The sequence below is a fragment of the Lepisma saccharinum genome, chromosome 30 (genome assembly GCF_977018435.1).
Source record: "Lepisma saccharinum chromosome 30, izLepSacc3.1, whole genome shotgun sequence".
NCBI classification, from domain to species: domain Eukaryota; kingdom Metazoa; phylum Arthropoda; class Insecta; order Zygentoma; family Lepismatidae; genus Lepisma; species Lepisma saccharinum.
In genome coordinates this window covers 6824762-6842191 of record NC_139258.1, presented here as the reverse complement: position 1 = coordinate 6842191, position 17430 = coordinate 6824762, and the positions used below count along the sequence as shown (strand labels likewise).

At 39.6% G+C, this 17430-nt stretch overlaps 1 protein-coding gene across 2 annotated transcripts in view; it reads left to right on the top strand.

The window, feature by feature from the left end:
* LOC145981752 (uncharacterized) overlaps window positions 1-17430 on the top strand; it is a 132677-nt gene that overhangs the window by 11074 nt on the left and 104173 nt on the right. The window contains exons 4-7 of one of the 2 annotated variants that reach the window (XM_083115158.1): window positions 547-623; window positions 3930-3979; window positions 5299-5353; window positions 9463-9640. In XM_083115158.1, coding sequence (XP_082971284.1) covers window positions 547-623; window positions 3930-3979; window positions 5299-5353; window positions 9463-9640 — 360 coding nt within the window. The remainder of the gene's footprint in view (window positions 1-546; window positions 624-3929; window positions 3980-5298; window positions 5354-9462; window positions 9641-17430) is intronic. The other variant, XM_083115159.1, reaches the window with a different exon arrangement.

Below are 17430 nucleotides of genomic sequence, written 5' to 3'. Positions count from 1 at the left end.
TAAATCCGGGCTCTAATGATTATTGAACATTAGGCACACACAGGAGATGTAGAAATTTTCAGCGAAAAATGCAGGCTCGACCAGGACTTGAACCTGGGTCTCTGGCATACAGTAGCATTGCTCTACCACTGAGTTACCTGAGCCGGCCTTGTGTATTGCAGGTAAAACAGTGATAGCTCTCCGTTGAGTTCCACACATGTTTATAGATGGAATGGCAAATTGTTGAGCACACGGGGGACATAATCTGGGCCAATGGCTTCACATATGTCCTTGATTCTTGTGCGAAGATGAGCAATATCATGTATTTTCATGCTGTACACCAGAGATTTAATATACCCCCAGAAAGGATAATCCATCCGATTCAAATCCAGCGAGCGTGGGGCCCATTCGGCGGCTCCTGTGTGAACAAGAGAAGGAAAAAATAAATGTTTATTCTCTTAATCATTTAATGAAAGTAATTTTTGCAACCCAACAATTGTTGGATTTGTATGTTAGTGCCAATTTCATAAAAGAGATTTTGTTATTCTGAATCTCCCTTTCCAACAGAATATCCAGACTATCACGGCCACTTTTATGTGGAAGCAGATTCCAGTCTGCAGTTTTGGTGTAACGCACTTAACGATGTACGTATTTATATAAATCTTTTTTAGGGTCGAGAATCCATCTTGGTCTGTAATTTGACAATTTAAATAAAAATGATCGGTAGGGAATGGATTTTAAGGTGCAAATTTATGGTCAGTAAAGGGGGGGGGGGAAAGGTTCTGAAAATGTTTTTAAAAAAAGTGGTGATAAAATGTCTTTATGCAATGCTCTCTTTTTCTATGCGTTCTGTATATAATGTGCTCGGACCACAGAGAGAACTGTGGTGCTACATTATCTTATGGCCGCGTGCACCAGCGCCGATTATTTCGAAGTGCAGATGAACGAGATCAAATTTTAATGCACTGTAAATGATCTTGGTTTAAAGATTTGCATTGCACCAACAAAAAAACATCATTCACGATATTCCATTCAACTGATCCGAGATTAATTTGTAAGGTTATACCTGATTGGTTGGCTAAAACAAATTACAATCAAGAACTGCATAGAGTAGTGTCATGTGTTAAAGTATCAACATGTAGGAGAAGAAGGTAATTCGGGCCGCAAACTTCTCTGAATTTGATTATGTACTAATCAACCTTGTCGACGAGTACAAGGATGTAGTAGAGTGTAGAAAAATAATAATATTAAAAAAGAACTAACGGCACAACTCAAAAGGAGGAGATAGCATGGAAATTTCTTCTACGGGACAGAACCTTAGCTCGTAACGCTTTAATGTCTTATGAAATGCATTCCATTTTGATGCTACTGATGTCTGTTCTGTGGTATTTGAATTTTTCATTTCTTAATTCTTATATATTTATATTGTCGTGTTGTGTCCAGTAACATGTATTTTCATAAATTTATACAATAATATTTCCAACACCATGTAGCAATATATGACATTTGTATATGTTTTGTGTTCTGGGGTAGAAAATACTTAGAAACATTACGACTTTGCACCACAGAACCACAAAGTATTATTATTATTATTTTGGCAGTTTTTACACAGTTCTCGAATTATCATCTTTGTACCTCCAAAATCTCTAGCGTTTGCACGCACTTGATATCACTTTCCATTATTTTTCTATTCAAAAACAACTGCCTGCAGTCGAAGCGTCAGTATCGTGAACCAGGATCAGCCACCAAAACAGTGGCGAATGGCCGATCAGAAGATAAACTCGTTTTGATGTTCCTAGATCGCGATCAAGTGTTGAACCATCTTCGTGCAATGGGATTTTCCAGTGATCCTTTCCCGATCCGAGTTTAAATTTTGATATACGTTGGTGCACTCGGCCATTAGGGAATAATACTTTGGGGAACAAGTTTCCCATTTTCTCCTCTACATCCTCGTACGTTTCTCCAACATTGACGGGAAGGCAGTCATCTACGTACAGATTAATCGATAAATCTAAATTTATTAGTGTGATATCACCAATATATAGGTTGAATAATTTTGGGCCAAGTATAGAGCCTTGTGGAATGCCCAAGGACACTGACTGCTTGGTGGAAAGTGAGCATGCTACTTTCGTTGACATTTTTCTATTCGCGAGAAAACTTTCAATCCAGAGAATTGTTTTGCTATTGCAATGAAATCTGTTCTTTAATTTTTGTATTAGCAACTTGTGATGTAATTGTTTTTTGCTTTTCCCCATAAAGAACCGGTGTGTGCATTAGACACGTACATATGCGTAAATACGTTATGTCATTAATTGAGTGTTGGTGTAATATATTCATAAGAGTCTGCCAGCTGCACCTTCTGTCTCAGAATTTAATTTCAAATATACTACCTAGTCTTACCATAAATACTGTTCCAACGTTTGAGGGTGGCTGTACTTCCACCCGTACAAGCGAGAGACGGCAAGAGCGGTAGCGTGAAGCGTGGGTCATTGCTTGTTGAGCTGGTCAAGTGGAAAGGTGTCTGTTGTAAGTGTTGAAGATGGAATGGGGTGAGTACGAAAATCGTGTGGCCGTGGTACAGTTGCACAAGGTAAGCAAATCACCAGGGGAGATTTTCAAAACCCTCCAGAAGCTGAAAATCTCCAATAAATTTGTGTACCGCACTATCCAGCGCTTTGTTGAGACTGGTACTGTTAAAGATCGCCCACGGCAAGGAAGACCACGCACAGTACGAACACCAGAACTTGTGAAAGCAGTGGCGGCACGAGTGCGACGAAATCCTGTACGGAAACAGTCAGTGATGCCTCGTGAGCTAAAGATTTCAAAAATGTCGATGTCTCGTACGTTACGCAGTGACCTGCGATTCCATGCCTACAAACGACGCAAAGGACATCTCTTGACAAGTGAACTGAAGCTCCAGAAGCTCCGGAAATCAAAGCGGTTACTTCAGCGTTACGCGGCAAATGGGCAGCGTCGAATCCTTTTAACTGAAGAAAAAATGTTCAGTGTTGAGGAGACTTTCAATGCCCAAAATGACAGGGTGTATGCCACATCCTCTCGGGAAGCTGCTGACAAGGCCCCCAGGATCCAGAGGGGTCACCATCCTGCATCAGTCATGGTGTGGTGGGGTGTGAGCTAGGAAGGCACAACGGATCTCCATTTTTGTGAAAAGGGGGTCAAAACTTCAGCCAAAGTGTACCAGCAGACAGTGTTTCAGAAACTATGCAAGAATCATACCGACACCATCTTCCATGGAGAGAACTGGAGCTTCCAGCAGGACTCAGCCCCGGCACACAAAGCACGCACCACCCAGCAGTGGTTGGAGGCAAATGTTCCTGACTTCATTTCCACGTCAGATTGACCCTCTGCCAGTCCAGACTTAAACCCTTTGGACTACAAATTGTGGTCCAAGCTTCAGGAGATGGCTTGCAAGAAGAGACATCCCAATATTGACAGTTAAAAGCGGTCTCTTCAGAAGGCAGCTGCGGAGTTTCCACTTGATGTGTTGCGTAATTCCATTGATGCGTGGCCACGAAGACTTCAGAAGTGTGTCAGTGCTAAAGGTGGCCATTTCGAATAATTATTTGTGATTTTGGTTCATAATGCATCCATGCACCTCATGTTATTCTGATATTAAAATATCTCTCACCATTTTGTGTCTATTTACTTACAACTTTGGGACAGTATTTATGGTAGGACTAGGTAGAATACCAATACTGTAAATAACATTGTTTGTAGGACAGGTAGTAATTGGACCATGTGATTTAGTGCAAAATCCTGGCATTTTGTTTGTTATTTAAAATTGATGTGTAATTTATGTATCCATGTTTTGTTCATTTTCTTCTATGAAGCTGAAAGTTTATTTTTTACACAATATTATGTTAATATTTTTTCAGGTAAGGAATTTTGTTCTTGCGATATGTTTAATAATTGTCTTGTTTTCGTTAAAGTACCTTCTGGACTCTGAAAAAGTTCTGTCATTGGATAATGTCTTGTCAAAGTAAGTATTGCATTTGTCTAGTTTTATCTTATTTTAGAAATATTAATACAATATAAGGAGTTCCTTCTCTTATTGGTACTTGATCAGTCTCCATCCACCCTGCCAGAGTGATTGAAGGTCATGGGAACACCCTGTATATGTATGGTTGTACACTGCCTTCCAAAAGTAAAACATCCAATGCAAATTTTTGAAAGCGTATGTGAATTTGAGTGGCTGAAAATCACTCAGGATGTAGATGTCAGTTTTTATGTGTAGCTTCATTTTTGTAAGTAGAGTGAATCATCTGTACCTAGGTGCTTAAATTGTGCTCTTGAAATAGCATAAAAGTGAGGATTTTGTGCAAGAATCATCACACTTTTGTTGAAGATGCCAGCAGTCTGAAGGGTTTGAGGTGCATTTAAAAGCTGATACGATGTGTTTATAACTTGTGTAGGATTAATTTTGATAATATTGAGAGATAATGTTAAAATTATGCCTGAATAGATACGAGGGTTGTTCAAAAAATAAGTTTCCCTTTGTTGTAATATTTTTATTTGGTAATATATACATGCAAACTCTGCGTGCCTAGATAAGTTCAATCCTGTGCCCTGCTACACTCGTCTTACTGCAGTCTGGACTTCCTCATCAGTTTGAAAATGCTGACCTTGTAACTTATTCTTCATGTATGGGAAAAAATGGAAATCACTAGGTGCTAAAACAACCACCCAATTCCCACCAATCTTGTCCTGTGTTTCACCACCTTCTGACCATCTGCACAGACATTACAGTGTCACCGTACACATCCTGTGGATGTCAAGCCATTTGCCCATTCGTACCAAATCACAGCACACACTTCTTCCTGATACCAGTTGTCCAATACACGTGCACCTGCCATGCTGTCCTCCTCTCTAATGGTGCGAGCCTGGCGTTTCACAATGTTCTGTCGTTTCCTTCCCCTCTGCACATGCACCTTCACGTCGGTGGGTGAAATTCCTATTGTTCCTTTGAGGCGACAGGGCTCGTCAACCATGTGCATCAATTATTTTTGTAACAAATTTTATGGCACAGTCAATCTTATTTATTGAACGGTCCTCGTATATTGTTAAGAAGTAGTATTCGGTTCATGGCTGTGGCTAGCAACATAAGCAAGACAGATAGGGTAGTAAGTTTGTTTTTCCATAGATCAGAATGTGAATTCATATCTGTAATAGTGTGCATGAAATACCAGGCTGCTATTTCAGCGGATCCTAATGTAAATTCTTTCCTCTGATTGCTTCTTTATCTCATATGCTTAATATGTATTTTATGCATTATTTTTACACCTTTTTTCTATTTTACAGAGCATGGTCCTTATACTATCCAGAGACTGCCAGTGGGAACATGGGCTCGTCAGATGTAAGTAATAACTTATATTTCAACTTTGCTGGTGTTTTTGAAAATTAATAGAAGTGCACTGTACATATATGCTCTTAAATAAATTTGCACGTGGGACGTGACCTTCATCTTTGCTCATCGCCTGGCAGCATTGTCGCATGGCAGCATTGTCGCATGGCTTTCATCTCGACACCAACAGATGCAGTTCTTTTGATGTCAGTAATTTGGTAAAGTTCACTATTACTATCACCATGAGTGTCACTAATAGTGCTGAAACAAGAGAAAACATCATTTTGTACTGAATTTTTGGAAAGTTTGCCTTGAAAACCGGGAATTATATTTGAATTTTACCATGGTCCTGGGGTGTCCACTCTAACACCTAACGCAGAGGACGATGTTGATAGTGTACAGATTAATCTAGCCTGCCCTTAGTTTTGATATGAGATTCTTGCTGATTTCACTTTGCCAATTTAGGCTGATGTTCATCCATTGGAAATTGGCTTAATTGCATCTCTACTGTTATACGAGGTTCATTTGAAAAAATAGGGCAGATTGAATATAACAAACAATAAATGAAGTGTAGCAAGACTGTATTAGTGGTTACAAGCACTTACATATCCACTTCATATTTCAACATAGTCACCATTATTTTCAAAGCACTTTTGATACTGTTGAACAAGGTGTTTTTAATACCCTCTGCATGGAAGTTTGCCACCTAAGAGTTTAGCTAGTCCAACACTACCAGTTTGAATAACTCAGTTTCTTGAAATCTTTGAAACGCAAGCCAACTCTTGATGTACAGAAAAACATGATAGACACTAGGTGCAGGTTTCAGACTATTCGAGGAGTGATCAAAAAGTTCCGTTCTGCTCCTCTGACTCATCTATAGAGTGAGAGCAGCAGTGTGTGGTCTAGCGTTATCATGAATAAGAACATTTCCCGAGTGCAGACTCCACTTCGTTGGTTTTGTATGGCATGCCTGGTTTGTATTGTGTTTCGCAGTATGCCGGCAATCTGATTGTTTTCCCCGGATCTATGAAATTCCCCAAAGCACACTTTGTTGATTCCAGAAAACAGCTGCCATGACTTTACGTGCAGATGGAATGCACGAAACCATTGCCGTACTTTTCCTTCACTCATTACACTCAGACCCAGACAATTCTCCATGAATTTCGGCTGCATTATGACCTTTGGCATTAAGAAATCGAATCACAGGGTGGAATTAGCTTAAATTTTTAGCCCCAATCCGGAATTAAATACTAAAGGAAAGATTTTTTTCCAGGATTGTTCCCCAATGTTAGAAACTCAAATTCAAACTGCCAAATGTTTGAAGCTTGGGGAAATCATTTTGTACGAGGATCAGTCAATAATTAGTGAAATTAGCGAAAAATTTGTTCCAAGCCGGAATTAAATACTATAGAGAAGATTTATGATAGGAATGTTCATTAATGTTAGGATAACTAAAATCCAAAATGCCAAAAGATGGAAGCATGGGAAAATCATTTTACGTACGAGGGTTGGTCAATACGTATCTGCACTTTGCTGTAATTTTCTTTGGGTTGACCATGCTGCTTTCTGTGTGGGCATGTCAATTGAATGTGTTTAGTGTATATTTGATTTTCACAACCATTTTTTTCTTTTTCTTTTGTTTTACAGGGTAAAAATGGCCGCACCCTCCACACAATCATTCTGCTGCTCCTTCGAGCTTGACACCTGTCTGTCCATTTTTAAACTTCTCAATTCATTCAAAAACATTTCATTGTGCTTAACACTTCTCCAATATTGTGATGCAAGCAAGTGTATTTCGTTCCCTGGCAATCTCATCTCTGTCAGCTGAAGTAATCTTGTTTAAGAGTTGTCAAGCTTCTCTATGTGTTAAGTCACACATTTTGGCATTATGACCGCATTGTTCTCTCATTAGGTCGAAATTCGATTGTGGATGTGTTATGCATTCATCTCTCATCCTTCTCAACTTTGCATCCTCAACACTGTTCATTGTGCTGTTATTCGTCAGTGTCCCATTGTATTTCGTACCGGTCGAATCTCTACTTGTTTATGGAGGTTTTGGGTGCTCGTCATCTCTACAAAGGCAACTTATTGTTCATTAGTACCTACCTCCACTTGCCCTCAATCCCATCTATCTCACCACAGTCTCTGACGAGAGAATGTTGACTGTGTATCGTCTTCATCCTCATGCCACAAGGCCACTCTGTGTGAAGAGATCCTCAGTATTTGGTGTTGATAGTGATCTGCTTGGAACCTTCCGCTTTTCAGTCTCTCCTCACTTACAAATTACCTGCATGACCCATTAACCCATCTCTTAACTTCTCTCCCAAAGGCAGAGACACCTACGTTTTTTTATTATTGTTTTTTATATGGACGGTTGAGTCAATGGGTTGTACCTTGTTGTCAACTCACACAGTCACAGCTTTACTTTCTCCGTGTTCCATCTACATGGCAGAACTGTATGCAGTACTAAAGGTGCTGAACTTTGGTCAAGTTCACACTTGTAGAGAGTTCCCATTTATTCTGATTCCTTGAGTGTGCTCCAAAGTCTGGAACCACTCGCTTCCGGACACCTTTTCGATGGTGCGCATCCTTCTTTGTAAGTGTGGTTGCGCATTAAAGGCAACGAAGCAGCTGCAGCCAAAGTCTTCCACAGTGTTTCCACCTTATATAGGCCAGGGACGTGTTCCGTTATTTCCTCCTTGAGATCTGGCAGAATGGGTTGATTGATTGAGTTGTTGTTTTAAGTCCACTTTATGCACAGTAACGCTAATCTAGACTGGACCTACAGTTTAAAGTGGGATCTGATATACTGTGTGCCTACACCGGGAATCAAACCCGGGACCCCTTGATTACAAGGCAACGATGCTACCACTGTGCCATTGGGGAGGCCCATTTGGCAGGATGGGGTAACAGGGAACAAGCTCCACAATGTCGATCCCATCACCGTCCTCCTGCAGGGAAGGGATAATACTAACTTTGTAACTTTCATAGACATAGGTGTAGCTTGGGACCAAACTTTCGTGAGCAAAATCTAACTTTGAGCTTAACTTGCGGGAGAGGGGGCAGAATTAAAAAGTTTTCAAGTCCATAAAAATATCAGCCAGGACTATTTAGATAAATAACTGTTACATTGGTGATACATGATTACATGATATTTCCATTTCCACATGGACTTAAAACATTTAAAGACATTCGTGTTACAACGTGCCAGCACATAAGTTTCCACTATTTTCAGTGGCGCAAAGTTCAGTTCCCCAAAACAGTCACAATCTTGCTATGTTTGTCAGCTGTACACCATCTCCTAAACTATTCCTCACAAAGCGAAATTGCAAGGCAACACCAACCTATCAGTGATCACGAGATATCACTATCTGTGAACTATTTTGATCATTATTTCCTCATTCCGTCATTAGTTCCATGGGTCAACTGACTTACGCACCACCCTGTATTTCTACAATTCGGACTGTACACTCTATTTCAGCTGCTGCTACAATTCATGAATGAGAAACAACCTTTTGATAAAGCTTTGTGTTCTTCATAACATTCAGGCCTCCCCGATGGCGCAGTGGTAGCGTATTCGCTCTGTAATCAAGAGATCCCGGGTTCGATACCTGGTGGAGGCACACAGTGGTTCGGATCTCACTTTAAACTGTAGGTCCAGTCCCGATTAGCCTTACTGTGCATAAAGTGGACTTAAAACACCAACTCAATCAATCAATCTTCATACTATTCATGGCAAAGCCTATTTAGTCTCTGTTATTGTTCCTTAGATATCTAGATTTGCCCAAGGCATACGGTTTTAGCATTCTGGCTATAAGTTGCCCTGAAGTAGATGAACAACACCTCCAAAGATCATTTCTTTAGTAATTATTTTCCAGTCATATCCTAATTCCACCCTACTACTTCACTCTGGTGGGATTGCGCAATCGCACAGCTATTTTAACACTCTAACTAACGGATGACCAACAGCTGACTGGCAAAAATATGACTACTGGGTCGCCAATGGACTAGTTCATGTTTCTGTGCAAGTGTGAGTCGCTTTTTATAATTGATCGGCCCTTACTTTTGAAATGCACCTCGTACGAAATTTTATTCACAATACACATATTTTCTCTTTTCAGTCGGAAGATATGGAGGATGAGACACCAGAAGCTGAAGAGTATATGGTGGTTGATGGCTTCACAATGGACGGAGATGACTTTGATTTTAATATCTGCCTCAAGAAGAAGCGTTGGCGCCAGAAGGAGGCAGAGCTACGGGCAGCAATGAAGCAGCCAAAGATATCTGACATGTTTGAAGGTTAGTGTCCATATAGTAAAGGAATCTAATAATTACTGTAATAATATATACAGGGTGTCTCACTCGCTTATTGCCCCAAATTTTTGCATATAGAAATCAAGATAATGTTATTTTCTTGTAGTTTACGGTTATTACAAGCATAAGAAAACAGTTTTTCTTTGTGACGTTTCAGGAGAACACACGCTCCTTTCATCAGACATTTATTTTCATTTTGACTAAAGATACAGTTATAACAATGGTTAGTAATTTTTAAACAAAAAGAATCCGTTATATAATGAATGTTGTCAATGTTACATTGTTGTAATATAGCAACTTAACTGTGAAAAAAGCAGTCTGTTGTATTTTTATTTGAGACTTTTTAAATTATGAATCCAAAATATCATCAGGCAATTCAAATTCATCATTGTTTTCACAAAGTCTTTTGATGTTTTCTGTTACATTAAATTTCAAAGATGGTGGCTTACTCCATTTGTGAAAAAGAAAACTCCATACTGGATCTACGTTACCATTTTCATTATTTAATTTATTCCAGTGTTCTTCTGCAATGAACGAAGCTTCCCAGACATTCAACTCTGTGTTTCCCGTTAATCTTTTTAAAACCCTTCTCTTTTTAATCAAATGTTTCTCTTCGATGATATGAGTTGACAAACCTGTTCTTGGGTTTAGATTTATAATGTCCAAATCATGTTCGTGCCATCTTATTGCCATTTTCCTTGCTGTTTGTCCCACATAATCCTTTAAACATGAACAACTTATATTATATATTCCTGTGGTTTCCGCATCTGGTAGAGAGTTTCTCATTTTGAATTCATTAAATTATTAATTATTGCTAAAAATGATAACACCATCATGGACGTATTTAAATTGTTAAATGAATCACATCGTCGCATAAAATTCACTTGTGAACCCATGAATAACAATGTAATTTCTTTCCTTGATCTGCAAATTAAGACAACTGACTCAACAATTCAAACATCAGTCCATAGAAAAAAATTAGCGGGTGAAAAATACATCCATACCAATTCAGAACATTCACGTATAACAATGGATAACATATTTTTAAATTTTTTCCTGAGAGCACAAAGACTCTGTTCTAATAATGAGGATATCAAAAATGAAGAAGAAAGGCTTTTTAATATAGCAAAAGAAAATGGCTTTCACACTAACAGAATAAACCAAATCAAAAAACAAGTAGCAAGAAAACTAAAGGAAAAGAGAAGTACAGACAAAGATGAAAAATCTGTTGAAAAGAAATTTGTGTGCATTCCATTCCACAAGGGATTCTCACATAAAATTGCAAAAATTTTCAGAAGTTTTGATTTCAAAATTGTTTTTAAATCACCAAGAAGTTTGGAAGGTACATTTAATGAATTCAAAATGAGAAACTCTCTACCAGATGCGGAAACCACAGGAATATATAATATAAGTTGTTCATGTTCAAAGGATTATGTGGGACAAACAGCAAGGAAAATGGCAATAAGATGGCACGAACATGATTTGGACATTATAAATCTAAACCCAAGAACAGGTTTGTCAACTCATATCATCGAAGAGAAACATTTGATTAAAAAGAGAAGGGTTTTAAAAAGATTAACGGGAAACACAGAGTTGAATGTCTGGGAAGCTTCGTTCATTGCAGAAGAACACTGGAATAAATTAAATAATGAAAATGGTAACGTAGATCCAGTATGGAGTTTTCTTTTTCACAAATGGAGTAAGCCACCATCTTTGAAATTTAATGTAACAGAAAACATCAAAAGACTTTGTGAAAACAATGATGAATTTGAATTGCCTGATGATATTTTGGATTCATAATTTAAAAAGTCTCAAATAAAAATACAACAGACTGCTTTTTTCACAGTTAAGTTGCTATATTACAACAATGTAACATTGACAACATTCATTATATAACGGATTCTTTTTGTTTAAAAATTACTAACCATTGTTATAACTGTATCTTTAGTCAAAATGAAAATAAATGTCTGATGAAAGGAGCGTGTGTTCTCCTGAAACGTCACAAAGAAAAACTGTTTTCTTATGCTTGTAATAACCGTAAACTACAAGAAAATAATTCTATAATGCAAGCAATGCGTACATACAAGAAAAACTATTAATCAAGATAATTGTTGCAATGTAATAAAATTTGCTACGGACATAAATCCGGGAACTTTTCTAACATTGGAAGCGGCCCCGGTGCCCACCCAGCGTCACATAATATGGGTACCTGGGGGAAACCCTGGGGGGTAAAGGCGGTCAGGGGCGTGATGCTGATCACATCACCCCACTCACGGCCGGGTCAAGAAAGTGTGGGGTGTTACCCCCACACCCCCTATATGCCTTCATGGCATGGTGCTATGCACAGGGGAGCACTTTACCTTTTTTTTTTTTTACATACCTTCGATTGTGTGAAGCATGATGACATCAAAGAAAATGTTGGAAGTGATCACCTCGAGCATCAAGGCATGCCTGTACAGGTCTCTCCATCAACACATCGGAAGGCACATCATCTATTTCCTGCCGAATGTTGTCTTTCAGTTGCAAAAGAGTCTGTGGCTTGTTCTGATACACTTTGCCTATCAGCAAGCCTCATAAGAAGAAGTCCGGTGGGGTAAGATCGGGCGATCTTGGTGGCCAAAGTCCCTTTGAAATGACCCAATTTTCAAAGAAAGACTCAATTTCGTTCATGCTGATGTTGTGACTTTGTTGGTGAGGTCATCAATCTGTTTTTTCACAGGCTGCGCCATTCTTTGTGGCAGTGTTGGACGTTCGTCTCCATTGACATCCAACAATGTTCCTGTTGTTTCAAGTTTCTTCACCAAATATTCAATTGAAGACTTTGCAGTTGGTTTCTGAAATCAAGACTGAACTGTACGAGGGTGGTTCAGCATGCTCCGCCCCTGACATAGAAGGAACCCTCGTAGGAAAACCAAATCACTGTCACTTTTCAACATAGTCCCCTGCAACATTAACACACTTTTCCAATCGGCCTTCCAGTGCTTCAATCCCAGTAGGAAAATAATATTTTGGTTGGTCCTGCAACCAAGCATTCACAACATCCATAACCTCGGAATCGCTGGCAAAATGTTTTCCACGAAGGTGTTTCTTCATGTTCGGGAACAGGTGGAAGTCACTGGGGGCCAGATCTGAAGAATAAGGGGCATGAGGGACAATTTTGAACCCTGCTGCATGAATTGCAGCCACTGCAACTTGGGAGGTGTGGGCGGGAGCATTGTCACAATGGAACAACAAACCACGGGCGAACATTCCACGACGTTTCTCCTTGATGGCGGTACGTAATTCTTCAATTAGGTTTGCAGAATAAACACCTGTGATTGTCTTTCCCTGTTGGAGATAATCTATCAAAAGAATTCCTTCTGCATCCCAGAACACAGATGCCATCACTTTGCCCTTTGATGGTTGAACCTTGAATTTCTTTGGGGGTGGAGAATGGGGGTGTTTCCATTGCATGCTTTGGCGTTTACTTTCGGGATCGAAGTGGTGAACCCACGTTTCATCCATTGTAACAAATCTCTTCAGAAACTTTGGCTTGTCAACCTTTATTGTCCGCAACAGGTTCTGACTTGTCGCACGACGTGTCCTCTTTTGGTTGACCGTCAGCATTCTCGGGATTCAATGTGCAGAGATTTTTTTCATTAACAAATGATGATGAATAATTGAATGCACACTGCCAGTTGAGATGCCACATGTGTCTGCTATATGGCGGACAGTCACTCGCCGGTCTGCCAAAATCATGTCGTGCACTTTTGTAATCATTTCTGCTGTGGTCACCGTTGCAGATGAGCCACCACCATGCTCATCTTCACAGGTCTGCCGACCACATTTAAATTCACGGCACCATATGAAAGGCTAGAGTCTCCAAGAGTTCCCACCATATCTGCATGGATGTCTTTCGGTGTTAGATTTTTCTTGAGTAAATATTTTATCACTGCTCGGACCTCAGATTTTTCCATTGTTTCACATGTGGCTACACTTCTTACTGATCATCAACGTGTAATGAAAAGAGAAATTGTAAATTCTTGAAATATTAGTCTAAAGAATGAACAATGTTACATATAAAATTTCAGGTCTCTACTATCACTGGGAATGGGTCAGGGGCGGAGCATGCTGAACCACCCTCGTAAATTGCCGCTGGCACTGCTTTACGGACTCCGTTTTCCAGTAATTGCCTTTAGTCTTCTGTACTGTTACTGCAAACACAAACACAAACCACATTGGACTCTGTATCAGGTGCTTCACAACAAGAACGCACACCTACAATCTCACAACTGTAACAAGCACGCGTCCGTAAAACCGCATCAAATGGCTGACTTGCGCATGCGCACGCCTAGAATGACCGTGGCACTCATTCTCATGATTTCACCACGCTTCTCACACACCAAGGTATGTCCTTAGCAAATGTTCTTAAATTATAACAATTACTTTGATTTATATAAGCAAAAATCTGGGACCGAGAGCGAGTGAGACACCCCCGTATTTTGTGATAGTATCTGTGTTTTTGCCATTTTTTCTTCCATTTATATCCTTATTTTTTAAAGTATGAGCTGTGTACTTGTGGCACTTGTTTTAAATCAGGATAATGATAGTTTCTGGCGGCAGAGTGGTTAGCACAGTGTGCTACGATGCCAGGGGTCCCAGGTTCAAAACCTGGGCATGGGTGTTCTCTGTGACTATGCCTTCATCAATTTCATCATTTCAACATTCATCCTCATATGCGCGATTAGCCAAAAGTGGTAGAAATGTGAAGTAAAATAATCAAAATGAATCAGCAATAGTTTTCTGCAATATAAATGCTTGACTCTTGAACAAGTGTAAATGAGTGACACTTGCATTGATGAGTCATAACCAGGGTGCCGATTTTTGCCTATTTGCCTCTTTTATTTCTTTGTAGTAAAACATTGGCTTTAATGTTTAAAGTTTTTCATGGTGTTTCTAGTCCGAAAAAGCATTTCTATAGTGCCTATAAATGCCTATTATGAAGGTTAGTGCCTATTGCACAATTTTCTGTTACTTCAGCTTTTTTTACGTGACTTTGGCTCTCCATACACTGAAGAATGTAAGCTTTTATTTATGTTGAACTGATTGAAATCTGGTATTAGCCAGATTTGTGGGTCTCAAGGGATGAAATCATTGGAAATACCAAATGTCGCTTATTAATCAGGATAAGCAAACGGGACAACTTGTTGGCGACTCATACTTGGATGCCAAACCACCTGAAGGCTTGTGGGAGTCAATCAGTACTAATTTGCTTTTGTGTGTGTGTGTGTGTGCGTGTGTGTGTGTGTGCGTGCGTGTGTATGTATGTGTGAGAGAGAGAGAGTGTGAGGGAGGGAGGGAGGAAGTAAGTAAGGAAATATGTAGTCATCTGTGGAGATATCGTGCTCATGTGTTTAAAATTGCCAAAGCACAAAGTGGCCAAAAGAGTATTAATTAAGAAATGGATTGCTGCAGAAGCTTGTTTTACCACCAATTTGATTTTTGTTATTTATGCTCCCTTTTTTCCTCTTTTGGCTAATCGCAACTATAAGAATAAGTGATATGATCATATTGGTAAAGGGACGGACACTCACAAAGAACAACTATGCCTAGGTTGGGATTCGAACATGGGAATCCTGAGGTTGTAGCCATGCTGTACTAACCATTCCACCATGGAGGTCGGCCCCACTGACAAAAAAGAAATATTCTGTCAATCTTGTATGAAGTAGACATATGTTTAACTGTTAAATTGCTTTGCAAAGAAATATTTCATTCCGACATGGGAAATTTATGTAGTACATGTATAGTTTTATATAATGCCCTTTGTCAAAACTCTCAGCAGCTGACGTGATTTCAGACTCCTCTGAAAATGATTTTCTACCTTTCGTGTTATTCGGAAACAAGGATAAATGGTGAACAAGACGTCATCTTACATTACCTCAGTTCTGTATGCAATAATGCCAAGTTTTGTGAAAACCTTAATTTGGTGGGTTTGTGTTGCATGTAGAGAATTAGCGCTTGAAGTTGAAAATGTTAACTGGGGGATATTTGGTCGAGCCTTGGGGACCTGGGAAGATTCTTCTATTGTTTAACATGATAAAAATGAGGGACCCGCGGGGATGCCATTCTCCCGCATTCCCCTCACTTCGAGCATACTAAGTGAAACAATGTTGTTATAATATTTCATGTGCGTACACAGATAAAAGTGTTCATATAGTGGGTTAGATGTGACGTCAGGATGCGCACATATGCCATATTTGCGGCCAATTTTGTTTCTAGTGTGCAAGGAAATATCGTGAAATAACGTGAGCTTCTATTTGAAGCACTGACTACTGCAAATGTACCATCGTAACCAATATGTATTTCATAAAATATTGTAACGCTCTGGGGATACAAACGTTACTTAAAAGGAATCGTACTCGCTAGAACATAACACAACAGAGGTAGATTAAATATGGTTTATTGTGTACTGCATTAAACATTGGTCATGCAGCGTCGTACAACAATCTAAGGCCTGACTCTAGCTAAATAAATGACCAGTTATATTATAGAGAGGAAGGAACGTCGTCTTACCCACTTAACCTCTTAACTGGGTATGACGTAATACTCCGTTCTGGCTCTACTGATTTATAATGGGCATGACGGGATACTACGTTCTCATGTTCTTACTGCTGATATCTGTTGTGTATGACGAGATACTTCGTAAAATTACTTTCTTCTTTGTTTCACCAGATGGCTCTGACTTCCAGACTGTTGTAACCGTTAGAGTTAGCGGGAAGCAACGAACACAGCCCGACGTTCAGTTCTATCGCGTATGCAATAATGGCTCAGGCAAATCGGAAACGACGGCGTGTTTTTCCTGCTGAGGAAATCCGAGATATATTGTAGTTGTAAATCTCGCATATTGTAAAAAGTACAACAAGGACCAATAAAAGAATAAACAATACCTAAATGGTATGCCATGGAGCACAGAAATATTAACTAAAATATTGGTTTACGAAATTCATCAATTTATCAACAAAAATTCCCAGGGCAGATTGGGCTTTCGACGAGGAAATTACCCAGTTAAGAGGTTAAGGTAGAGAGGAGCGAAGTAGACTGGCAGCATCTCGGTGTATCGATGTAGGTGAACTCCCCCTCGGCTGACTGGATTATGAGGACTGGACTCCCAGAATCAACTGCCCTTTTTATATTTGTGCATTTCCTTTGTCTCCCCCTTAGTTCTCCCTTAGGGACACTTGCACTGAGTGGCTTGTGTACTTAGTCCTTTCTAGGAATTAAGGATGTGCAGGTGCCTTTGCACCTTTGAAGGAAGTGATGGGTACTTTCGTACTCATCTGGTGCACCCTTCCCAGAACAGATGCACTTATGACATCCTGTTGTTTTCAAAGTTCATTCCCAGAATCGCCAGGGCCATATGGCACTCCTGGGATCGCAAAAGCCACAATGATATCCTGTTTGGTGGTTTTCCTAGTTCACTTGCACCAACCAGGGGAAGTAGTAGAACCTTGACCAGGTTCCAAGAACTGAGGACGAGATAAGTGTACGTATGTGTGTGTCTTTTTCTTGTCTTTCCTTACTTCGAGACAATGCCAGTATTATGTAACTACCAGGTTTCTGTACGTTACAATATAAAAAACCGTTTACTTACGTTATGTGAGTATGTTCTGTTTGTAAAAGCAACATTTCGGCTTCAATGGCTGCTCGAAGAACTTCCTCCATTCCACAAGAAAGGCAATCTGGTACCAACACAGGTGACTGAGGACAGTGCATTTTTACAGTTTTAAGTTTCAACC